At 38.6% G+C, this 23,234-nt stretch overlaps 1 protein-coding gene across 3 annotated transcripts; it reads left to right on the top strand.

The window, feature by feature from the left end:
* Nucleotides 1-1,296: 1,296 nt before the first annotated feature.
* On the top strand, nt 1,297-22,352 carry rragd (ras-related GTP binding D). Of its 3 annotated transcripts, none has more exons than XM_051947262.1 (7): nt 1,300-1,755; nt 3,740-4,035; nt 4,157-4,356; nt 7,278-7,392; nt 10,748-10,890; nt 12,832-12,908; nt 14,200-14,315. In XM_051947262.1, exons 1-7 carry the CDS (start codon nt 1,638-1,640, stop codon nt 14,202-14,204), a joined length of 954 nt encoding a protein of 317 aa, XP_051803222.1. In that variant the 5' UTR covers nt 1,300-1,637; the 3' UTR covers nt 14,205-14,315. The 3 variants fall into 3 exon arrangements, with proteins under 3 accessions (XP_051803208.1, XP_051803222.1, XP_051803215.1); XM_051947255.1 differs by lacking the exon at nt 12,832-12,908 and adding an exon at nt 21,319-22,352 and having other exon boundaries at nt 1,311-1,755; nt 14,200-14,348; XM_051947248.1 differs by having other exon boundaries at nt 1,297-1,755; nt 12,832-14,318.
* The last annotated feature ends 882 nt before the right edge of the window (nt 22,353-23,234 follow it).

Here is a 23,234-nt window from a genome sequence, read left to right on the forward strand (position 1 = left end):
ATCCGTGGGCCTAAATACACTCTCAGTCGTAGCATTGCCTGGTGGAGATGCTTGGGGTCGCCAACCAGCAAGGATGCGAGGACCCGTTCAACGCTGCTCGCAGCTTTAATTATTATTAGAGTCCCATTTCCACACTATCCAAAATATCAAAAATGAAACTAAACAAACAGCATTTTCACTTATTTGTCAAATGCACCCACACACTGAAGGAACACAGCCAACTCTCTTCAAATATATAAACATAAATACAGTCTTCACAAACACTCTCCTGAACCTTCCACAAACTTGTAATGAGAGTCCTCTTCTGTAGAGAAGTGGAGCACTAGTGGCCATTGTTTTGCTTGATTGCCTGTTAAACCAGCCTGTCCCAATCATCCTTTGTCACAGTTAGCATTGAAGCGTACATGCTTCTGGCTCAGCTTGGAGGCCCAATGAGGTGTGCTTGCTTCTAGTGCAGCCTGGAAGTGCCATGGTCTGCAGTTCCCAGGCCCTGGGGAATCCCAGTTACTGCTTCTGGTGTGTGCTGGATCTGTATTGAAGAGGCTTGAAAGCTTCTCTCGAATACATTGTTATTTAGAACCAGGCGAGATGAAGAAATACCATTTTTAGGCCTTTCAAAGGAAATACAAGTGCTGAGAAGCTTGCTTAGTGGAACAACAACAAAAAAAATCCAATCCATACACATGTGCATCCTATGCATCATATGATACCCAGCTGTAAAGTTAGCTGACCACTAGAGAAGATGGATGCCACTAATGTGAAGACAAAAACTCTTCATGTTGTGATAAGTTGTATTTCTTCATTTGTGAGCAAATCATGCTGGAGATGATGCTTTTCTGAGTTAGGATGATTGTGGTGAAGATGAAAACAACTTTAAGATTCTAAAACTAAATCTAGCTGAAAAGTAAGTTTATGAATATAGTTCCCAATACGTAACGACCGTAAGTCAATATTTTGAAATCGCTTCTCATTAATTTGACAAAGTGGGTCATAATTAGTAGAAAATATCAAATTGTTTTGACACAGTTCCTATCTTGAGATAGTGATTATTTTTTGATAAAGTTTCACATTATTTTGAATTAGTACCTAGTAAATTCACAAGGTTTGTCACTGTTTTTACTTACACGATTTTTTTTTTGCCATCACAGCAATGGGCTTCCATATTATGGTTCACAGAAAAAAAAAAGGAACTAGCCTATTAGTTAATTTAATGAACTTCATTTTCCAGAATCGAAATGCCCACATTTTGCATCCATGGCAACGTAACACTTCATGTATACTGTGAACGTTTGTATTTGTTCACACAAAGAGATTATACCAAATAATGATCAGAATGAATCATTATGATGCCCACATCTGCCTCCTAAAACGCTAAGGATGGCGCTACCCGAGTTAATGTGGGAGCTTTTGTTGCGAATTTAAAAATATATTCCGTTGAGTGAGCGCACACAGCCACCGTAAAGGCTGCTTCGTTGCAATGCCCATGCCTTCCTCTGTTACCGCAGTATGTGGGGACTCGGGGGTGAAAGTTCACCAGCATGGCTCTCACGTATCAGTTGACAATATGGGCAAGTTGGACATAAGAAGCAGCTTGAATTTAAAGTAAAGAAGCAAGACATCAGGAGGAAGAAATCAACATGACGAGCGACAGGGTTTCATCGCTGGGCGCAGAGGAGGACGACACAGCTCTGGGATACTATGACGACGACGATCTAGAGGCGTTTTCAGACGCCGGTCTGGGCTGTGAGGACGGAGGTAGGGGATATTTCTGCTTCTCGGGAAGTTTACACAGCGGCTAGGAGCAAGGGGAAACTGTATACTTTCACAGCTCCGCTTCGTTAACGTTTGAACAGACTCACTGTTGTGAACTGCACTCAGTTGTAGCTGCTAGCCCGTCCTCTGGTTAGCTAGCTAACTCCCATCGTTTGTTCAACCCAATATTCATTTTGCATCAGCTAGAAGTTTTATGAGTAGTTTTATGACGTTTGAAGCTACAGAGGTGTGGCTGAGCGCATTTCAAGTTTGGCATCGTCACGACGACGGAGGCCGATAAGTGACTTTATTTAAATAACATAAATTTGAAAATAAAAATATAATATAATTTTTATTCACTGCCTTTCTTTTTTTTTAAAAAATAAAAAAATAACTTTGAGAACTATGGCAACTCTTGCATAGCTTGTTCATAATTTCTTACTCTATGCATTCCATACATTCATGCACTTAAAATGTTCTGTAAATAGGTTGTTTACTAGTGTGATCAGAAACAATGAATCTCAATTATGAAGCTGTTATGTAAATTCATTCATACACTTAAAAATATTCATGTTCTGACTCAATAAAAAATACTTGTTCTGTAAATAGTTCCTTTACTATAGTGATCAAAAATATTCAAATCTCAGTTCTGAGGCTTTTGTGTGAATAAATAATCATTTATGTAACTTTAACAATATTCATGTTGTGACTAAAATAAAAAACTTGTACATTGTATCATTGAGACTGTTCTGTAAATAGTTTTCAAATAATCAATAAATATAGCAACTTCTGAGCAATCCATATCAATTTCAGACTTAAAATATTGTACTGATTTATGCCCCGCCCCATTTCCAGTTAAACCTCGCCCACATCCGGTTTAGGCCATGCCCCCTCCGAGTACAGATACGATACAGATATTTGGTTGGGTAAACAGATACAGTTACAGATAGTGGTATACTCACTCATTCCTAGTGGTAACCCTTCTTCAGTGTCCCTGTCTTTTAATCAAAAAGGTTATTTTTCTCTGCATTATTACTTTGACAAAAAAAGTCTTGACTGTTTGGTTGTGCTTCTCTCTGTTTTTATTTAACATATGTATCTGTCAGTGATGACCATTGTAAATTCTGTTGAAAGTTTTTCAGCCAATCACAACAACGTGTGGAATTTCAGGTGTAATTTATTGCTCGCCCCGTCCCGGCGCAAGCGGCGCTTGTTGACGTCTGTTGACTAGTTATGGAAAATGTCCCAGTGCAATAAATGAAGTGCACTTATTTGCTATTGGCTGCTACTGGCAATAGCGATCGCAGTTTTACGGAAAGTAGACACGCATACACACTCACGTACTACTGAGTGAATGGTCGATAGCAGGCAGTTGGGCATTGTACCAGTGGAAGAGCGACGATCTTTTCCCGGTACTGCGCACCGCCACCAGATCTTTTGCCGGTACGGAGTGCCGGACCGTACCAGCTTATTTTCACCTATGCTTCTAAGTCATAACATATTGATGTTGTATATGCTATCCATAATACTGGTATATTTTTCAGTTTCATATGAATTTGCTTGAAGATAAAAATGATATTGGGATGTTTTGACATATTTTCATCTTGATAGAAGTGACAATGTTGGCGATAACTGTTGTTGTTTTTCAGATATTTTGTACACTGGTCAATTTCAAGAAATAGTGCAACTGAGTGTTGTGTAAATGGTTTGGTTGTAAAATATGCAAATCACAACAAATGATCTGGATGAGATGGAAATTGCAGAGTAACAGCAAGGAGAACACAACAAAAAATTTCTCAGTATTTTGCTTCACTATGTTGTATATCATTATCACAAAATTGTTCTACCATATCGTGATAATATTGTGGGGCAATATCACCCACTTCTGCTGAAAAAAACTTAAAACTTGACTGTTCTCATAGGTGTTTGACTGATATAGGTTTACATATTCAATTGACAGTGCCTCTGTCCCTTTTTTGCTGTGTAGTTCTGGGCTTCAGTGACTCTCTCAATGGAGATGTCAAACCTCGTATCTTGTTAATGGGCCTGAGAAGGAGTGGGAAGTCCTCCATCCAGAAAGTGGTTTTCCATAAAATGTCACCCAATGAAACTCTGTTCTTGGAGAGCACAAATAAGATCTGCAGGGAGGATGTCTCCAGCAGTTCCTTCGTCAGCTTCCAGATCTGGGACTTCCCTGGCCAGATCGACTTCTTCGACCCAAGCTTCGACTACGAAATGATCTTCATAGGCACAGGAGCTTTAATCTTTGTCATCGACTCACAGGTCAGGCCACAAGGAACAAAAATATGTATACAAATTCAACAAGCAATATAGAAATAATTATTCCTAAATATTAATTATTAAGAGAGAGTGAAAGATTTACTGCTTTTTGTCCTCATACTAGGATGACTATGTGGAGGCACTGAGTAGATTGCATCTTACAGTGACCAGGGCCTACAAAGTCAACCCAGATATCCACTTCGAGGTGTTCATTCACAAAGTGGATGGCTTGTCAGATGACCACAAGATCGAGAAACAGGGGGACATTCACAAACGTGCAAATGATGACCTTGCAGACACAGGCCTTGAAAGAATACACCTAAGGTGGGCTTTAACAGCAGCTTTTGGAGAGTTTTTTGTTTGTCTGAATTAAATACATTCTGTAAAATTTCAAAATTATTTACTGATTTTATATTGAGACTTGAATGACAGAATCAAAAATGTATCATCTCTGAATAATTGCATTATTTTAGAGTAATTCTTCATATGAACAATTCAAAACAACTTTAGAGATACTGTCTTGAGAATGTAGTCCCAAAAGTAGAAACTCAGTGCAACAAAACACCTGTGATTACTGACACACACTGTTAGATTACATTTATATAGTCAGATCCATAAATATTTGGACATTGACACAATTATCAGCATTTCGGCAATGTACACCATCACAGTAGATTTGAAATGAAACAATCAAGATGTGCTTTAAGTACAGATTTTCAGATTTAATTTGAGAGTAGTAGCGTCAAAATCAGGTGAAAAGTGTAGGAATTGCAACATGTTTAATTTGTGCCCTCCACCCTTTTAATGGACCAAAAGTAATTGTAAAAAGTAAATTGAGTAAAAAGTAAATTCTTATCGCAAAATTAATATTCCGATACCTCCGTCACAACTCAATGTTCGGGTATTCGGATATTTGGGTCCAGCCCTATAAATAATCAAACATGTTGTCCAGTGGGTGAACAAACTGTTGGGACACAGTTTAAAAGAGCCTGTGCAGATAACAACATCTTATGGACAGATGAGAAAAAAATCAACTTGTACCAGACTGATGGGAAGAGAGAAGGGAAAGAACTGCTCAAGATCCAAAGCATACCACCTCATCAGTGAAGCATGGAAGTGGTAGTAGAAAGGCATTGGTATGCATGGCTTGTCAGTGGAACCAGTTCTCTGATATTTATTAATGACGTGACTGCTGACAAAAGCAGCAGGAGAAAATCTGAACTGTTTTGGGCAATATTCCCTGTTCATATTCAGCCAAATGTTACAGAAGTCATTGGACAGCGCTTCCCAAATCATAGTATGAAAGCAACCAAAGGGTTTTTTAATTCAAAGAAGTGGAATGTTCTGTAATGACCAAGTCAATCGCCTGACCTAAATCCAACTGAGCATGCATTTCACTTGCTGAAGACAAAACTGATGGGAAAGTGCCCCAAGAACAAACAGGGACTGAAAACAGCAGGAGTAGATATCCAGCAGAGCATCACCAGGGACCAAACCCAGCGTGTGGTGATGTCTATGGGTTCCAGACTTCAGGCTGTCATTGGCTGCAAAAGATTTACAACCAAATATTAAAAGTGTCAGTTTGATTCTGAATTTTCTCCAATTCATTTTGGTCCCATTGAAGGGTGAAGAGCATATCTTAAATGTGTTGTAATTCCTACACTATTCACCTTTAAATACCCTCAAATTAAAGCTGAATGTCTGGACCTAAAGCCCACCTTGATTGTTTCATTTCAAATCCATTGTGCTGGTGTACAGAGCATGTCTGAATATTTATAGACCTCACTGTACTATAAATACCTGTGGATTTACCAAAATAGTGGCCAAGAAGAAGACTTTCAGTCCAGAGAAGCTTGACAGAAGAGACAAGCTGTTGATAAATTAAAATTATCTAACACCAGCTTTCCTTACTTCAAGCAGAATTAAATATTTCTTGAAAAATAAGGATTAAATAAAAGCAATGAAAAACAGAAGGACTTTTATCTTAATAATGAATACTGGTGTTGCATTGAATTCCTGCTATGGATGTTGATAGAGAAGTACAGAAAGTCAGAGGGAGCTGCATTCTGTCTTTGTACATCTGGAGAAATCATATGATAGGGTGCTGAGACAGGAACTGTGGTGTTGCATAAGGAAGTTTGGAGTGGCAGAGAAGTATGTTAGAGTGGTGCAGGACATGTATGAGGGCTGTAAGACAGTTGTGAGGTGTGCTGTAGGTGTGACAGAGGAGTTCAAGGTGGAGGTGGGACTGCATCAAGGATCAGCTCTGAGGAGCTTCTTGTTCACTTGCTCCATAAAGCCAGAGAGGCCAGACGGAGATGGTTTGGACAAGCACAGAAGAGGGACAGTGAAAATCAGTAGAAGGATGCTGAATTTTGAACTTCCAAGCAGAAGGCCTAGAAGAAGACCAAAGAAGAGGCTTATGGATGTAGTGAAAGAGTTAGTTGGTGTGAGAGAAGAGGATGCAGAGGATAGGGTTAGATGAAAGCAGATGATTCGCTGTGGCGACTCTGGAAGGGAGAAGCCAAAAGGATAAAGGATTTTCCTTTACTTCCACAGTCACTTAATTTAAATGTTTAATTTTAATTCACTGACATAACATTGTAGAGATCTGTTTTCACATCTCAAATCATTTTTGTAAATTCTTGTCTAAAAAGTCAAATCAGATTGGCAATGATTCAGTGCTAAAAAGCAAAAAAAGAGTGAGCCTCGCATGGAGTGAATACTTTCTATAATCACCGTATGTTGCATAAAGACACTAATTAATCTATTACTACAGTAAAAGACAGATAAAATAAATGCTCCAGACCTCCAGTTTCTGATATTCTAACCGGAATTTACTGTCCATGTTAGTCGCCTCAGCCAGTCTTTTCTTTTAGTGTAGTTGTTACATCCCCGGTGACAAGGGGAGTAACAAACATACGATACTATCTGTCTATACACTAAAATGGAATAAGTGGAATACTCTACTACTAATTACTAGAGTCTAGTTTTGTAGGAAAATGTGTTTGTATGCATCAAAGTAAAGTATCCAATAAGTACTGTTATCAATGTTGAAAATCTGGTTCTGCATCTCAGCTTGTATAATTGTAAAAATTTCCCCATCGTTTTGACCTTGAAATGCTGATAATTTGATTAATGACAATTGCCTTATTTGTTCATAACTGAAAAGTCATATTAAAATGTCAAATATAATTTGATATAAAATCTATTTTGATTCAGATTTTTCTTCCTGACCTCTACAGCTTTTATTTAACCAGTATATATGACCACTCCATATTTGAGGCTTTCAGTAAAGTGGTCCAGAAGCTCATCCCACAGTTGCCGACACTGGAAAACCTGCTCAACATCTTCATATCTGTGAGTAATCTGATCTTGTGGCACACAATCAGGCTGGCACTTTATATAGTGCTGTGAAAACTATTTCCAGCACTACAGAAATCTTGTATTGTTGCATATTTGTCACGCTTAACTGTTTGAGATCTAGAACTTGTTTTAATTTGAGACAAAGATAACCCAAGAAAACACAAAATGTAGTTTTTAGATGATGATATTGTTTTTGATGGAAACATGCTGTCCAACCCATTTTGCCCTTTGTGAAAATTGCTACCAATCTACCAAATGACCAAATTAATTTGGCATTGGGGTTCAATTTTAGCTGCCACACCGACAAATGATTGCTGCCAGGCTTGTTGAACCAAATTATCATGAAATAGAACCTGTCTGGCATTGTGGAATAGACTAAAGGGGTCTCAAACAGCGGAACATGATGCCACATTCTAAAGAGATTTAAAAACAATTGCTAAGCAAAGTAGTTGACGCTGATCAGATTAAAAAGGGTTACAAAACCATTGCTAAGGCTCTGGGACTCCTGAAAACCACAGTGAGAAACTTTATCTACAAATGGAAGGAACATGGAGCAGAGAGTGCATCAGTATCTTATCCAGGAGGTCACAAAAGAACACAGACAGACATGAAAAGATCTGCAGGCCTCACCTGCCTCAGTTAAGGTCAGTGTACATGAATCCACAAAAAGGAAGACACAAGCCCCAAGAACTTGGGATAACATCCTGCAGACTGATGAGTGAAAGGTGGAGCTTTTTAGAAGTCATGGGTCCCGTTACATTTGGCGTAAAGCTGATACTACATTCCACAAAAAGAACATCATAGTAACAGTAACACGTGATGGTGGTAGTGTGATGGTTTGGGGCTGCTTTGCTTCCACAGGACTTGGACATCTTGTCATTACCTTCGCCAAGAAGGTTATGTGACACTCGGCGTCAGTCAGTCAGTCAGTCAGTCAGTCAGTCAGTAAGATAACTCAAAAACGCCTGGGCAGATTCGCATGAAATTTTGAGGGGATGTAGACTATGGTAAGAGGAAGAGCTGATTTAATTTTGGTGGCAATCCGGAAAGGATTCTGGATCACTTTGAATTTTTTAGTATGTGGTCCAAAATATGACAAAAAACTTCATAGGTTAGTATGTCGTCCAGCAAATTGGATTAAGGTTCTTGACCTCAAGCTCAAATGGGTTCTGCAGCATGCCAAAAAACCAAAGCACAAAATCAAGTCCGCCTCTGAGTGGCTCAAAAGAACAAAATTAAGGTTTTGGAGTGACCGAGTCAAAGTCTGGAATTGAATTCCATTCTGTGGCAAGACTTTGGGCAGTTCATGCTTGCGAACCATCTAATGTCACCAAAGTTAAACTATTCTACAGAGAAGAGAGGGCCAAAATTCCTCCTTGGTGACTGATGATAAGCTATCACAGACATTTAGCGTATGGTTACATTGTGAACTTGGTTCTCTGAGTGAAGAGACTGTCTCTCCACCTAGTTACATGTTTCATATGTCTAGTTTTATTCTCCAAGGCCCAAGGGTGCTCACTGAGGTCGTGGAGAAAGGTTTGCTGCAAATTTTTGTAACTCAACTCCTCTCTCTGTGTTATTAGGAGAAGAGGCTGCATTTCTTAAATCAAATTAAATTTGCATTATACGTGCAAACGTGATCTATTCGTCTCTCTCCATAACCCATCAGCATGAAATAAGTTCAATGATGTACATGTACAGGATATGTCATAAGTTTCCATACAGAGGAAAAATAAACATTTTATGTTAGACAACTGCTTTTATTTATATAATGTGCTCTATATGATTATCATTGTTTCAAAAACATATATTAATACATGTTTTCCACTGTTGATGAACTTGCATTAGTACAGTTTATGTTATGCTTGTAATGGCATTGGTGATACGTTCCTTGAGCTGATTTATGTCTCATATCTTTCACCTGATACACCATGGCCTTCAAGTGCCCCCAAAGATAGCGTCAAATGCATCTTCTCGGGTATCTGAAACATAAAAAATATACATGATGCATTTTCCTATGTATGGAAACTTATGGCCTGTCCTGTACATCACAGGATAGCACTGGCTACACAAAAAATAGAAATAAGATATGAAAAGGTTTAGATATTAAGAATGTATGTTATCGTAGAAGAATATAATAATAATAATAACAAATTTTATTTAGAAAGCGTTTTACAAGTATCTCAAAGACTCTGTACATAGAATACAATAAAATAAAGCAAGAGTTAAAAACAGTTAAAAAGTCAATAAACAGTAATTTAAAAATGACAAAATTAAAATATTAAAATAAAATTGTATTATTCAATAGAAGCATCTCTAAAAAGGTAAGTCACTGAGTAAAGTATATAGTTCTAAATATAATCGATTTCTCCTATTAGCACATTTAATCAACAGTAACAAATCTATCAATGGTGATTTAGTCTCGACATCACCAGACCTTCCAATGTCAGTACAGTAGATGGCACTGTGGGTTTACATTAAAAATGTAAATATTTCCGTAAAGTATTAAATTTGTTCCCATATCACCTACAACTTAATGACAATGAGGTATGTACAAACACACAAAACGGAGACTAGAAAAGCAGTCATTTAGTCCGTGTCTGCGTCAATGTATAAAGTGTGGGAGCATTACTTAGATCCCTGCAGGTATGCAGCAGCAGTTTTATGATTGTTTCCTTTTTAGCTGGCAGTTTTATGGCAGGAGTAGGTTGAGAAACTAAACAAAAGGGGGTTTGTTACCTGTTTTGACCTCTCCCTTGACATTCCAAAGAGGGACACACTGTGTCTGCTACACTGAAGAACGGTAACCACAGAAACTGCTTCTATCAATTCTTGTGCTTGAGAGTGTAAAATCTGGCTTCCCATGGGGTGTCACTTACATTTGTGTAATGTATTTATATTTGGTTTTTCTTACTGACAGAATGATGACTGACAAAAATTCTGACACACTTTTGTAATATTCAAAATACACAGAATTTAGAAGGCTGAGTTTGTTCCAGTGTCTGGATCATCTCCATCTATGACACATACACAGTCTATTTCGCAACCATTCTAAAAAGATTTTGGCATTAGACTTTGAGTTAGATTTGTATGATCAGAAGATTAAACATAACAATTTATCAGTTAAATTATTTTCTGTGTTTAATGCTGTCTTATCTTATTTTTGATCTCCTTCCTGACTAACAGACGTGTATGAAATAAAAGACAAGAAAAAATGCATTGGTCTGTCTGTCAAGAAAACTGTTTGTGTCGAAGATAGTACCTGAAGCTGGCATAGGAGTTAATTAAAGGATATAATTCATGACTTGCACTTACTGTTCCTCTTCTTTGTCTGTGCTTCTGTTTTCAGAACTCAGGTATTGAGAAGGCCTTCCTGTTTGATGTGGTCAGTAAGATTTACATTGCCACAGACAGCAGTCCAGTAGACATGCAGACATATGAACTCTGTTGTGACATGATTGACGTGGTCATTGACATCTCCTGCATCTACGGGTAAGCCAGTATACATGCTCAACAAACTTTAACAACATCACCCATATTAGTTTTTAGTTGTCATGAGATTTATACAAACTTCTGCAGTGTCACAAAACATGAAAGATGCTTTTGGTCTTCATTGTCAATTATGGTGATATTAATGTGTCCAGACAAAGATTAGAGACAGCACAGGCTATAAGTTTTCAACACACAATTTTAAATATATACATCCATGATGGATGCGTCTACATATTACATATCAACAGATGTGGCAGATGGAACCAACAAAAGAGGGCATAATGCAATCAACTAGTCAAAATACTTTACATGATAGTTGCATGTGGATTCCTCGGTGAATAGTTACACTTTAACATAGAATGTTTCTTTATCAGCAGTATATATGCATTGGTTTAATGTATATTTTACATCAGTAAAATGTGTAAGCCCTTAAGCAAATCTCTAAAGGGCAGTGGAAACGACACAAAAAGATCCATGTACAAGCTACTGGTAATAAAGCAATGACCAAAGACTCTAAGACTAGACAGATAAACCTGAGTACAGCTTCCATTGTCTACATAAAAGCCTATGTCTCACTGCTAAACACATGAATGCTAGAGTGGCTACACCAGGCTATAGAACAGTGTGTGAGTAAATGACATAAAATGTTACACTAAAAATTAATTTCTTAAGATGAAATAAGTTCAATGTTAAGCATTTATATCTTCATGTCTATAAAAGATTAAAAGATTAAGAACAACAGGCACATTCAGCTATTACTCATACAGCTCATACAGAGGTATTTTATGCAGAGAATAGCAGCAGCTTACACATATGTACACCATGTGTGCTGGTGTCTGTGCTGTTCTGCTTTAACCAGTGGTCAACAGTGTAGAACTGATTAGAATGTTAAAGGACAGACAGTGTGTAGCTGAATGTGAAGTAAAGCCCAAAACGCACTCAGTACTCTGATCCTCTTGAACAAATCCTTACCAATCTGTGTGATATTCTCACTTCAATTATCAGTTCTTCTGGGAGTATAAGTTTATATTCATAACTAAGACCTGTGTGATTCTTTAGGGATTCCTAAGTAGAACATTGAAAGGCAATATGTGTGTTGTGGCCCAAACCATACAAATTCTTCCACTATCATGAAGATATCAGGGGACAACTTCTTTATCTATATCTCATCAAAAATAACAAAGAAAAATTCTGTCCTTCACCAATTTTGTAGACATTGTGTACGGGAGAAACAAGACACATTCTATATATGTGATTCAGAAGCTAAAAGCAAATTCTCTGGTGTAATGTTTTTATAAGGGAACTTGGCAGCAACAACACACTTAGTCGGGTAACATCACCCTGGCAACAATAGAAAAACAATCATCCAGCTAGCCAGCAGAGGCAGACTAATAAAACAACATAATTTAAAGCAAGCAAAGACATGGCGACTAGTGACTAGTTCAAACTACTCAGCTGACAGCAGGGTTGGGGTCTGGTAAGATGGGGGTTGGTCTGCAGAGTTGGAGGCCATTGGAGGTGGGGAAGGCAGGAGTAGGTGAAATAGCTGAGTTGATGCACGTTGGCTGAAGTGTAGTCTGTTATGATTCAAGAGAGATGGGAGGAATATGAGGCAGGAGACCTGTTGGAGAAAATGTGAAGCAGAGCAAACAAAGTTCAACTTGGAAAGTGCCATTTGTTTGCAGTTTAATTATTTCACTTTACAAAGCTGCATGATTATCAGGGCAGAGCTGTGTGATGTTTGGAGTAACACGTAAGGGGTTTTCAATAAAACTGAAAATATCCTGATGTTCATTCACATCACTGAATCTGGATTCAAAGTCAGCCTTCAGCTTAAGATGCCTCTGTTAAATGCTCTGCAGCAGAGGTTGATAAGATTTTGCTGCTCACAAAGTGAAGCAATAAGCTGTGCTGTTTTTCTCTTTCTGGGTTCGCTGCCAGGTGGATCCCTTTCATTGAATTTTGTATGCACTTTTGTGAAATGGTGCTCCAAGTTGCTTCTTTTGAAACAGATACGGGTTTGTATATTAAGCACAGAGGGTCCATACCTTCCTCTGCTCCTCTTGTATTCCTTGCACCTTTTGTTTTTTGCATGAATACCCGCCGTTTGCCTGCTCGTCTCCTTTCCAGCATCTTCAAGTTGATTTTTGTTTGCTGCTTCCACAGGTTTTTTTATTTTCACTATTCCTTACTACGTTGTGTGTCCGTCTGGTGTTTGTATTTTTTAATTAGAAATTGATCCATTTTGTGCCCTGTGCATGTCACTCTGGCTAGCTGAGCTATCGTGACATGCTCGCGTGTACTGCCATAAAGTAAGCCAGTGCTGGAATGGATGTTGGAATTAGTGGAATTAATGTTGGAAACAACATTAATTGAGGTGAAGGGAGAAATATAGTGTGGGTGTTTGCATGTTTGTAGTGTAGTGTTCATTGTGTATTTATATTTATTTTAATAAATGTATTGGCTGTGTTATGTTGTTATAAGCTACCATGCAATCCATCAAAAAGCTTGACGAGTCACATGTGTTTTTTTTGTCACTGATGATACTTTATAGTGACAAAAACCAAAAGTAGGAAATCAAACAAGTCTGTGTGAAAAGATGGTTGAGGAAACATGGCTTGCTTTTTATCCGCAAGAAAAGACATTGAAATATCTAGATAACGTCAGCCATAAGAGATAGAATGTTTAGTGTCCCCTGCTCTGATTGTGTGATAATCGGCAGCCGTGATGAGTCTGCAAGCAGATTTAGAGGTGTAAGACCTCTCACATTATTAAATTGTCTGAGCAGAACATCGGTTCAGACCAACGTTCCAGACCAGAGTTCTTCTCTGTTTATTGGAAGGGGTGAAAGGGTGTAAATTTGCCCAGAACTGTAGTGTGAAACCAATATTAGTCATTTAAAAGAAAAAAAGATACATTTTCTCTCAGTTTTTACTTACTTTACGTAGATGAACTGAAGTTAGCTTGTTCATTTCTGATTTACACTTACATATATAAAACAGCAACCTGTGTTTCCCAGCATGATCTCTATTTCATTCAGTCTACATGATGCGTCCCTAAAGCTTTTAGTTATTAATTTTACTCACTTCTGCAGGTCAGGTTTACCTTAGGCTTTACACATGTAACTGCAACCTGAAGTGTCATCTTATGTAATAATCTGTTCTCAACCAACTTAACCCTTTGTTTTGTTTGCTTGATTTGTCCATGTAAATGTTGCAGAAGTTAAATGTCTGTCATCAATCTGCTCCCACATTTCTAGCATTGTGGTCACTCCTTATGCTGGCATTTATTTTGTCTGTTCTCCTTTAGTCTAGAAAATAATGTAGCTGGTTTGCCCTATGACAAGGAGTCTATGGCTATCATCCACCTGAACAACACTACAGTCATGTACCTGAAGGAGGTCACCAAGTTTCTCGCCATGGTCTGCTTCCTTCGCAAGGAAAGCTTCGACAGGAAAGGTAAGTTTGTTAAAAAAAATTATTTGCATGTTTGTCAGAAACTAACCATGTGGTTCAACCATGCCACCCTGGACTGTATAAGAAAGATGGATATAGCAACTGGCCCTGAAAAGTGGAGCTAACCTGGAAGTGTCAAAAACCTGCAATACCACAACAGCCAACAGGGGCTGGCTTCAAAAATCCCTGACTCCCACAGACACAAATTCTAAATGCAAAATTACACAAACTCACAAAAGGCTCTATTTCAACAGAGCCTGTAATTTCCCTGGCCAAGCCCAGACATCTGGTGTCCTATCTGAAAATATTTCTAGAATTAATTTAATATAAGGCGTCAAAACATTGCCATGTCAGAGGACATAGCTGCTTCACTGACAGTCTGGTCTGGAATGATGGACAGGTCACGTGGACGAGGCAGCCATGACAGTCATTTAGCGTAAACTAGAGTCTCATCCTGGTTTAGATTTACTTCTGATATGACTGTTAGTTTATTTGTCAGTGGAGTAACATTTTCGACTGACAGTTTTACTGCCCATTGGCTCGTTTTAATCAGTTTTCTGTCCACCATAATTATGACTTTGTACCAGCAGAAAGGACTCTGACAGTCTGTTCAGTAAGTAAATGTTAATTTTCTTAATGGTTGCCAGTTTTAATGGTGGCCAGCTTTAATGCACTTTATATGCAACTGTAGCATCAAATATATATTGTATACAGAGCACCTCAGAGGATGGTACGGTTTATTTCTGTGTTTTTTTGACCAGAGAAGAGAGCTCGCATCTCAGTGGATATGATCTTTAATTTGAATTACAGTTGCCTTTAAAAGGGTGTTTTCCTTGCCACTTTCGCCTTAGGGCTTGTTCAGGGGGTTCAGGCATATGAGTTCTGTAAAGCGTCTTGGGACAATTTGACCTGTAATTGGTGCTATATAAATAAAATTGAATTGAATTGAATTAACCAGCTGCTGTGTCTCTGATGTGAAACAGGAGAAAACCGTTAATCTACACACTCTAATCGTTAATGTGGTATTGTAAAACCACTTGTGTCATGATGAATGGTAAAACACAGACTCTATAGATGTCAAATTAAACTGCTGGACAGGAAAAACTGAAGGCAGTTAGTTTTTTTTTTTTTTTTTTTTTTTAAATATTTTTTTTATTTTTTGAAGAACAAAGAACAAAGCTCAGGCAAAACGTACACAGGTCCAAGTGGGTATACAATAACAATCAAGAATACAGCATTTAGCACATTACAGCAGAAATGAATAAAAATAGAAGTTAAACAAAAGTATACATGTATTTACTTTTTATGAGTGAGGTAGCATACCTAGTTACTACTAGGGAAGCCAAGTAAAATGGAAGATGAGAGCTGAGGACCAATGTGTTTTAAGTATGGCTCCCAGAGCTGATAGAAACTTCCCAAAGAAGAATGCAACAAACAAGTAATGTATTCAATAGGGATACTGTCCATGATCAGGTTATGCCAGGACTTTTTGGAGGGAGCGGAGTCTTTAATCCAGAAAAGCAGAATGTTCTTTCTGGCAGCAAAAGTCAATAGATTAAAGAGTCTTTTATGATTTACATTCACAATATGATGATCAGGAAAACCAAGGAGAAGGCACATTGGGTCCAGGTCTATTGATACTCCGAAAATAGCACATAGTTCTGTTACAATGCCTGACCAGTAGTTTTGCAGCTTTGTACATGTCCAGAAACAGTGAATGAAATTACCAACATCAGTGTTACATTTACAACAGATAGGGGAAGTCTTAGAATCCATTTTATTTTTCAGGGCTGGACTTGTATAAATCCGGTGGAGAATCTTAAATTGGGTTGACTTAGTACGGTTACAAATAGAGATTTTCATAGCCTGCAGCCATACCCTCTCCCATTTTGAAACCTCAATAGAGATTCCAAGATCTCTCTCCCACGCTTCCCTTGTACTCTGAGACATTAAAGACAAATTTAAATTTGAATTCAGTGCCCTATGAAAAAACCTAATATGTTTCATAGACGGCTGCAACAGTAAGGCACGTTCTACCTCTGAGATGTCATTCCTGGAGAACAATGTAGTATCCTTAGAAACAAAGTGCCTGATTTGTAAATATCTAAAAAAATGACTATTTTCTAAACCATGTCTCTGTTGCAGTTGCTGGAAGGATAGAAATCCTGTATCACAGAAAAGATCACCTAGCTTCACAATACCCTGTTCAAACCAGACTGAAAAACCCTTATCTAAAGAACCTGGCAAAAAAATCAGGGTTATTCAGAAGCGGAGTTAGAGGAGAAGTTAACTGTACACGACCCTCTAAATTACGAATAATTCTCCAGGCTTTTAGAGTGCTTAAAGTTATAGGGTTAGAGCAGGAGTTTCTGACTGTTTCCATGTTTTTTATAAATAACAGATTCCATAGGGGACACTCAGACATACAGGATTCAATGTCAAACCAAATGCATGAAGGGTCTGATTTGTACCAGGCTCCCATGACACGAAGATGAATTGCCAGCTGATAAAGCCTTAAATTAGGCAAGTCCAAACCCCCTTCAGGACCAGACAACTGGAGTTTAGCCATTTTTAACCCTGGTTTCCTTTTGCTCCAGATAAACGAGCTTAACCAGCCCTCAAGTACCTTAATGACCTTTTTTGACAGCAAAATAGGAATCATTTGTAATGGGTAAAGTAACCTAGGCAAGATGCACATCTTAATGAGAGCGACCCTGCCAAGCCAAGAAAGGGGAAGAGGAGACCAGCGCTCTAAGTCTGCTCTTATGGTCTCAAAAAGAGGAGGAAAATTGGTTTTAAACATATCCCCAAAAGATGGAGTAATATGCACCCCCAAATATACGAACCCAGAGGGTGACCAATGAAAAGGAAAGGACCCTGGTAAGAATGAGGTAAGCTCTAAAGACCCCAAAGGCATAGCTTCAGATTTGGACATATTAATTTTGTATCCTGAGAATGAGCCATATGAGGAGATTAAATGAATAAGGTTAGGAATGGAGATTTGTGGCCTGGAAAGGAAAATCAAAATATCATCTGCATACAGCGAAATTACATGCTCTCTTTTTTTGACTCCAATACCGAAAATACCAGTATTCTGCCTAATAGTTTGAGCGAGGGGCTCAATGGCTATAGCAAAAAGCAGAGGACTAAGAGGGTCCCCTTGTCTGTTACCACGATAGAGAGGAAAGTTATCAGATCTTAAACCATTAGTTACAACTGCAACAGTTGGATTATTATAAAGAATCTTTATCCATTGAATAAAATTATCACCCAGACCAAACTTTTCTCAAGTATAAAATAAATAAGGCCACTCCACGCGATCGAACGCCTTTTCAGCGTCGAGGGAAAGAACAAGTAATGGCTCTTTACAACCCTTTGAAAATTGAATAATATTAAGTAAGCGTCTCATATTATCAGTGGAGTGGCGTCCTTTAATGAAACCTGTCTGGTCCTCTTTAATGATTCCAGGTAGAACTCTCTCCAGCCGCATAGCTAAAATTTTTGAGAGTAGTTTTTGATCAGAGTTAAGTAAAGCTATTGGCCTGTATGAGGCACATCTATAAGGACATTTGCCTTTCTTAAGGATGAGGGAGATATTTGCCTCGCGCAGTGACTGAGGTAGAATCCCTTTCCCAAAAGAGTGATTAAACATGGCTAACATAGGGTCCAAAAGTACATTGCTAAACTCTTTGTAGAACTCGCAACCGAACCCATCCGGTCCAGGCGCCTTTCCGGAGGGCATCGATTTTAAAGCAAGCAGGGCCTCGTCCCTTGTGATGGGAGCGTTCAACATTAATTTATGTGCATCAGAAACCACAGGAAGTTTAATGTCTGAAAAAAAGGAGCGCATGAGGGCTGGAGCAAGATCTGACTGCTCTGATTTATATAAATTTGAATAAAAGAGTGCAAATTCGTTATTAATGGTTTTGCTATCAAATGATTTAATACCATTTGAATCTTCAATTGAAACTATGGTCTGGGATTCAGCTCTCTTTTTAACAAGGTTAGAAAGGTATTTACCCGGTTTATCCCCAAACTCATATAACTTTTGTCTTGCAAATTTAAGCGAAAATTCTGCATTCTGAATTAACAGAGTTTTCAAAGCAGTGCGAGTAACTGTCAATTCTGAGAGTATGCTTGGGTGAGGGCTAGAGAGATATAGCTTCTCCAAATCATGTAATTTAGCTTCAAGGGACCTTTGCTGTACAGACGTAAGACGTCTCTTAGATGCTACAAAAGACATAATTAGGCCACGGGAATAGGCTTTGCATGTTTCCCAGATAATGGAGGGATCATTTATAGATAGGGAGTTAATAGAATAAAATATTTTGAATTCTGATATGAAATAGGATGCAAATCTTTCATCCTTCAGGAGGGCAGGTTGTAATCTCCAGCTTTTGGAAAATATTTTCCCTCCAGGGAGAGAGTAAACCATAAACAGGGGGGCATGATCAGACAGAAAAATATTTCCTATGGAACATGATTGAACTAAAAACAGTTTGCACAGAGGAATAAAAAAATAATCTATTCGTGTGTAACTTCTATGGAGGGGCGAGAAAAAAGTGAACTCAGAATCATTTGGATGAATTTCCCTCCAAACATCGGAATAGCCAATATCCTTACATATAGAGATGAGCATCCTAGCCTGCTTTGAAACAGAAGTACTTGCTGGAAATCTATCAAGAGAGGAATTGAGATGGCAATTGAAGTCTCCTCCCACAATGGATTCATCCGAAGTCAGATCAGCAAAGTCTATGAAGGCCTTGGATAAGAAATCAGGAGAATAACCGGGAGGACAATAAAGGTTCATAATAGTAATTGATCTACCAGCCAGAACTCCTTTAACAATAATATAGCGGCCATGACTATCTTTAACACAGCTGAGAGGTTGAAAAGCAAGTTTTTTATTCACTAGGATTGCTACACCTCTACTGAAAGACGAGTAAGACGTTGCAAAAACCTGTCCAACCCAGTTCTTCTGTACTTTAACAATGTCTTCATCCATTAAATGAGTTTCTTGAAGTAAGGCAATTGAGACCTTCTCTCTCCCAAGAAATGACAAAACTGACACTCTTTTAGCAGCTTTGCGAAGACCCCTCACATTCCAGGAACACAGTTTCACATTATTACGGTCAGCCATCACTAAACATAATTTTCAAAACCCCAGACCTTCCAAGCACACAGTTGAGCCACAATAAGTAAATACAAAAGAGAAGTAGAAATAGTGTAACACTCCCAATTGCAGCTTCCAAAACCTGAAACAACCATGCCTGAGCTAACTAAAATAGAACAGAACATATGAACCTCACAGCAATTATAAACAAAGTAACACTGGCAAAGGGGTCTTTCCCTTAAATAGCAGGGAATCAATCCAACAACTTCCATTCTCGGAGTTGCAACACACCAGCAATGCACAAATAAAGTAAAAAGGAATGTGGACAACGAGTGACCACGCCACTGGCTGAGAAATAGAAACTAAAGTAATACATTATCCTGAGAAAAATGCAAATGTTTAGGGAATGTCTGAGTTGAAAAAGTGTCAAAAGAAACAAATATATGTATATATATCAACCATCAAAGTGTAAGTATGATCTAAAGCCAAAGTTCCAAAGCTAGTTCAGCCGACACAGGCCGAAGAAAGTCAGTCTTTACCTTACAGGTTTGTTTTCTTATTGAAGAGATGAAAATACTGAAGAGAGTTCTGGATGAGGTGATCAGGGTAAGGAGTCCACATAGCTGAGTACCTGCTCTGGGGTGGCAAACCTTTTCTTAGAGCCTTCGTGAGACACCTGTAAAGTGGCCGGGAAAAACATGGCATAGGGTATCCCACGCTCACGCAGTTGTTGTTTCACCGCATCATATGCCTTCCTCTTCCTCATCACCGCTACGCTGAAGTCGTTGTAAAACGCGATCCTGGACCCGTTGTGCAGTAAGGCGCCATCCCGGCCCACCCGACGCGCTGCCTCCATGACTTTCTGTTTGTCTTTGAAAGCGTGAAAACGCAGCAGAAGCGGTCTGGGAGCCTTGTTATGACCCGACCTGGGTGCGAGGGTCCGGTGTGCTCTCTCCAACTTTATACGGCCGGCTTTAGTCTCAATTTTGAGAAAACGAGGCAGCCATGACTCCAAAAACTCTGTAGGTTGACCCTGCTCCGTGTCTTCGGGCAGACCGACGAGGCGTATGTTCAGGCGTCTGCTATAGTTTTCTGCCATGTCGAGACTCTCTTTAAGGGCACCCACCTGCGCCTCCAGCTCGGTAATCCTCGGCTCGTGTGCCGTGGCGGAGTTCTCGGTTTCAAGTAGCCTAGCTTCCACTTCGTCGGCACGCTTGCTAACAGTCTGGAACTCCGCGGTCAGTCTGTGAATGCCCTCGCTCAGAGGGCTCAGTTTTTCATCAAGCACTTTGGTAATATTTGCTGTCATCAATTCAAAAGCCTTGGCAAGGGCAGGGTCCAATTCCGCCACGTTTTCAGAGCCAGACTGGTCTGCGCCATCTTGCGTACTCAAACTCGACGGTGAAGGCAAATCCTTCTTCTCTTTGCCTTTTAAACTTTTCCCCATTTCATCAAAAGACTGTGGCCAGAAGTTCTCCAAGGACATAACACTAAACGAGCCTGCCAGAATTACCACCAGTTCACAGTCAAAATCAGGATAATTACAAAATTAGAGCCGAGTGGCACGGAGCTCTCACAGAAATGCTGCGTTCACGTCGCCGCCATCACGTGACCCCCTGAAGGCAGTTAGTTTACTACATTTTGTGAACTGATCCTAGATTTTAAGATTAAACATCCAGAATATGACTGAAATAGTTACTAACACTGCAGGTAAATATAAAATTTAAGGTGTAGCACAGAGCATCTGAAGAACAAAATCCTCTCACTTAACTGTGAAACAAATCTAGTGGCAAGAAAAACTCCCTTTTAATATTTTCTTCTTTGACAAATTTGACTCAGTCTTCCCTCTGTCCCTTACAGGGCTGATTGACTACAACTTTCACTGTTTCAAGAGCGCTATCCAGGAGGTATTTGACGTTCGGGTTAAGGTTCAACAGAATCGCAAACTCCTCAGCCAGAGGAGGTGGAGCAAACTCACCAGTACAGTCCTCAGTAACACGCACTGAGAACTGATGGCAGCACATCAATCAGCCAAATGCACCTGAGCTACAATGAACTGACAAACACAAGAGACAATGTTTTTCTTCTTATTGGGAATCATTCCACCTATTAAATACTCTATCCTCCACTGAGTCCATCATCAGAAGCAGCTTTCTGTCAGCAGAAGACAGGGCAAAATCTCTTTCACCTGCCTAATGACATTTACTGTACAAAAAATGTAGCCTCTTCAAGAAGTATACAGGAAAGTGAATTGATTTCATTACCCCTTCTATATTTTGAAATGGAAAACTCATAGCAAAACTCGGGCCTTTACCACTCACTAGAGATACTGTTTCATCTCAGAAATGCAGAAAATTTCTGAAATTCAGAAAATCTAAACAGTGAGAGACTTTTTTTGTAATTTAAATGGCTGTTAATGTAGGTTCACTAAGCACACCAGAGCACGCCTGAATCTCCAAGTTCACAGTTGTGAATGGGGCATGTTCAAGGTAAGACGAGGTTTGAAGTTTGTCTTTGAAAAGGTTTACGTTTCACATTTGGCCAGTCCTGTCAATTATGTTGGGTCTGGTCATATTTGGATCGTAGTAAGAGTATGATGTCAGAATATGAGCTTGTGGGACAGAATTTTAGTTGTATGTTTTCAGTTCAGTTTATATCTTTAACACGTATGCGAAATGATATGACTGTAAAACCAAAGAGTATTAAATTTTTTTTGGTTTGTCAAAAGACTCTTTAAAGAATACACTTTTTTTTTTTTCAACAGCAGATATATGATAACCATGCCTACCCGAATGGTACTGACAGTGTGCATGTTACGTATGCTAAACATTGACTGGTTTATTGTGTGACTGTGTTTATTTGATACCCATAAATAAAACCACATTTCTTCACTAGCTATCTGCTTGTGTCAGAATAGATTTTAAAGTTTTGTTATTTATTTTATCTTTAAATGGGCTAGCATCAACATATGTTACTGAACTCATACATTTCCATGTGTAAGCCAGTTCATTAAGCCCATTTTGACCAGATCCTCCTGGTGGTTTGAAAATCCAACTTAAAAACAAAAAAGAAACACTATTTAATTTGCTGCCCATATTTAGAACAGTTTACAGCCCTGTCATTTGCCGCTCTGACTTACTACTTTAGCTTTGCATGTAATCCATCTTGAAAAGAGATTTGTATAGTATTTATTTTATCTGCTTATTTTTTAATATTACCTAGTTTTCAGTTTCTGTTTGTAATGTGTTTCAGTTTTTAGAATGTTGAACAGTACTTTAGTTGATGTGCATTGCTTTGAAACATGCTTTTAAAAATAAATTGATCAGGATAACTAGTACAAATGTAGTCTCTCTGTATATTTATTAATGTTTGGTATTAAATCTGTTCTAACAGAATAATGTTAATGCTTCTTATACAAACACTTTTAATGAAAGGATGAGCTCTGACTGTTAACTTTAAAGCCAGCATGACCGAAAACAAGGCTCAGAAACAAATTGGTTGATGAAGGCAGTATGAAATGTTTGAAAGTTGTAGAACGACAAGGTTGTTAGTTTTTTACAGTACATACCAAACATTGAAATTTTGGCTTAAAAAGTTACTTTTTGGCAAAAACAGAAAACCAGACATAACGTCTGTATTGATAAAAACTGATAACTTATTAAGCATGAATTGAAGGAAATACGGACTTTTCAGTTTAGTGAACACGAATGAGGAAATGACTAGACTCTAAGAACAGTTACCCTGTGCTGAAACATCTGATGAACGTAATTTGATGA

The sequence above is a fragment of the Acanthochromis polyacanthus genome, chromosome 1 (genome assembly GCF_021347895.1).
Source record: "Acanthochromis polyacanthus isolate Apoly-LR-REF ecotype Palm Island chromosome 1, KAUST_Apoly_ChrSc, whole genome shotgun sequence".
NCBI lineage: Eukaryota > Metazoa > Chordata > Actinopteri > Pomacentridae > Acanthochromis > Acanthochromis polyacanthus.

Excerpts from the sequence above, each read along its gene's own strand:
- rragd (XM_051947248.1), top strand. The coding sequence starts at position 1,638 with ATGACGAGCGACAGGGTTTCATCGCTGGGCGCAGAGGAGGACGACACA. Across the intron at positions 4,357-7,277 it reads CTTGAAAGAATACACCTAAG|CTTTTATTTAACCAGTATAT; the intron begins GTGGGCTTTAAC and ends TGACCTCTACAG. Across the intron at positions 10,891-12,831 it reads GACATCTCCTGCATCTACGG|GTGGATCCCTTTCATTGAAT; the intron begins GTAAGCCAGTAT and ends GTTCGCTGCCAG.